We start from the raw sequence: 3120 nt of genomic DNA on the forward strand, positions 1-3120 counted from the left end.
CATGCACTTATCTCGCCGCTTGACGCACCGGTTTGGGTTCGCAGGTGATTTACGCGGCCTTTTTGGACTGTTGATCCATCTCATGGACACTGATCTAAAGGAACGTCTCTCCTTCCCCGCTTTCAGTGAGTCCTTAAATTCATGCGCAGGCTCACAAGCAAAAACGCTGGCTCTCTTTTCCATACGCAGCCTTGAAGCCTTGCTGCCATTCTAAGAACTGCATGAGACAAGGCCCGAACACAGTAACAAACGACGCAAGACAGCTGGGCACAAAACAGGGGACTTAGGTTACCGTTTGGGGGAAGAAGCAACGAGGGGAGCGTGTTGGGAAAACGGTCCCTCCTAGATTTGCAGCGTCCGCCGACATGGCGTCGTGAAAGACGCGGGAAGTAGGGGGAAGCGGTACTGTTGCTCCAGACGCTCCTACTCCCGCACTGAAAACTTTGGCACGTTGCACCGTGCACGGCTGCTGTCTTTCATCCTTGTGGATAGGAGGCAATGGCAGAGTACTCTCAGTTGAGGTGCAGCCTCCACAGGGATTGAGTTCCGCGGAGTACGTCGTCGATCCGAGGGACCCATAGCGTGCGGTGGCAATGGATGGGTGAAANGATTGAGTTCCGCGGAGTACGTCGTCGATCCGAGGGACCCATAGCGTGCGGTGGCAATGGATGGGTGAAAATGCAGGGGGACAGAATGGGTTGTGGCAGAAGGAGCAGCTGCGGTTCGTGTCTGGCGCCCAGTCGGAGGATGCACAGCAGACATCACCTGGCGCCCTTCCATCCCACTTGCGAATGGAAAACAAAACATGCCAAATGCTCCAGACACACGTATGTCCAGGAACCAGTTGCAATCCACGTTGCCGTAGCAGTTGTTCGGCACTACGAAAAACTGCTGCTCTTCTTCCTCCTTCCAGATGCGTGTGTCTTCTGAAATGTAAAAATACACAAAAAGCTCTTAAGAAAGGCAATGCCAGGGGCTTTCGGTTCAAGCGAATGTGGACTGTGGCACTCATACCAACACTAATTGCCTTTTCCGGGTCTGAGCTCCACCTATTTCAATGAGGCTTCTTGGGGAGCCCGTTTTGCATATGGTCAGTCGGTGGTGTACTGCCTGCAAATAGAGCTGCGCGTAGCCGTCAAAGTGTGTCCAGTAGCGGCGCATTCCCGTGCTAGGCTGTGCTCCCCCACTGCAGACGCCCAGACCGTCTCCTCTAGGACGGGTGCATCTCTCCGTGACTAGAGACGGAGGGTCGGGTGAAGTATCCGTGTGCTGCGTCTGGCAGTGGCGGAATTTCAAAGCGTGATTTGCACCTTCGAAGAGAGCCCTTTGGATGCCGACGGACCTTCCCCTTCCCTTTCTACAGACTGCATTCTTACTGGCACATCGGCAAACAGGAGATGGGGGGCCCTTCACTTCCTGTGCTTGCCGGTGAAATACCTGGGTAACACGATACCCCAGCTTCCCTATGAGCACAGCCAGGTAGGACCCAAAAAGCTTCACCACCCAAAGCCCAGTAGGCATAACTCCCCATGCATGGTCAGATGCGGAGAGCACAGCCAGCATAACGCCTTCACACAAAAGCAGCAGCATACGCACATGACTCGTACGCACTGCAAAGCAAACAACAAGGCAATACCCATCATTCGGCGCTCATGTAAATATATTCAGCCTACAACAGCATCACACTCGCTGAATGCTGGTGCAGTTTGTCGGCTATGCATGTAGGGACAAAAGCTCTTGCAGATGCATGCAGATCATCCGATTTCAGGCAACGTACCACAGAAGAGATGCGTCCTGCACGAAAGGCGCCCGTTGAAGAAGTCGATCAGCATAAGGCACATCAGAAGCATGGTGAAGTCAACATACCGGAAGGGAAGAACGGAACGAGGCACGATGACACAGGCCAAAGAAAAAAAAAGCAGCCGCCATTTTGCTCTCTCCGTGTTTACGAAAATGTTCAAACAGCGGAAGACCACGCACAAGCTGAACACAACTCCCCAATTGACGAGAACCGCTGCAAAAATTACACAGTAAACACCTCATATCCACGAATACACTAGACCCGAGAGTGCAGAGCGAAACTCAATGAAACTCTTGAACATGCTGCACGCAAGTGGGAGANCCACCAAAATCAATCCAAGGAGGATTGCCTGCTCCGCTGAACTGGCTGGAGACAACCGCAGGGATCGAATTTAGTACCATAAGAAGCGCAAAAGAAATGAGCCACATGTGCAGGTCCTCCGGTCTTATAAACGGACCCACGCCTCCCCCATCCCAGCCTCTCGTCATCTTTCAACACTTTGGGTGCCTCGACTCACGCCCAAGCTCCTCGGGTTCCCCTTCAGGGCTAAGCATTGAGCCGTCGTTTCAGCGGAGTACCCGCCAACGGCACTGCCAACTAGCGAGCATCAATACATGGCCCACGGTCTGTATCCCATCTATAAAACCAGCGCGTCGGAACACACCTAAACATGTGTCCCCACAACTTCACCGGGACTCGGAGACTCCCGTTGAAAACCCCGCCACCTCTTTCAAGGCAACTGATAATTAGTGATCTTCTGAATGCCCTCTTCTTCTTCCGTCAGGAGCATGCAGGTGCTGTCGATGGCGGCAGAGGAGGATGTCGCGTTCTCAAACCAATGCGGTTTGCGCCCCCATCGGATTTCTTCGAAACTCAATTGATGGAGTGGACGATTCACATACTCAAAGGCAGTCTCATTGTCTTCCAAACGAATCACCTGCGGAATATTCCCCCGAATGACCACTGGTCCACCTCAGCGCAACAGTGGGTGTCCTGTGGCGACTTAAGCCCCCCTTACTCCCCGACACAAGCACAGGGAAACTTCGACGGAAATGCTAGCTTTAATAAATACAAAATAATGTGCAATAAACAGCTCAAGCTCACATGGATCGATACATGATGCCTGATGCTGCGGCGGATGCCAGCGCCTGTAGCTGCGGGCGGGGGTGCCTCGTCGCCTCCCTTCGCACTTCAAAGAACTCAAGAACTGCACCGCTTCCTCAGCAGTCCCGTTTCGCCTAATCTCTTGAACACACGAAAATACTTTGCAAACAAATTCAATTCCGAGTGTTTGAAAACTCATACGCTGCCGACTTAAA

The 3120-nt window shown here is 52.7% G+C and overlaps 1 protein-coding gene across 1 annotated transcript; it reads right to left on the bottom strand.

Moving 5' to 3' along the window:
* Nucleotides 1-151: 151 nt before the first annotated feature.
* On the bottom strand, nt 152-2355 carry EMH_0086000 (uncharacterized protein; the record flags this gene model as incomplete). Its single annotated transcript, XM_038022883.1, has 5 exons — nt 152-217; nt 766-926; nt 1377-1568; nt 1778-2014; nt 2319-2355. The coding sequence occupies 5 exons, from the start codon at nt 2353-2355 to the stop codon at nt 152-154; spliced, it is 693 nt and encodes a 230-aa protein (XP_037878737.1).
* Between the last annotated feature and the right edge of the window lie 765 nt (nt 2356-3120).

The sequence above is a fragment of the Eimeria mitis genome, genomic scaffold (genome assembly GCF_000499745.2).
Source record: "Eimeria mitis Houghton genomic scaffold, Emh_scaff6111, whole genome shotgun sequence".
Lineage (NCBI taxonomy): Eukaryota > Apicomplexa > Conoidasida > Eucoccidiorida > Eimeriidae > Eimeria > Eimeria mitis.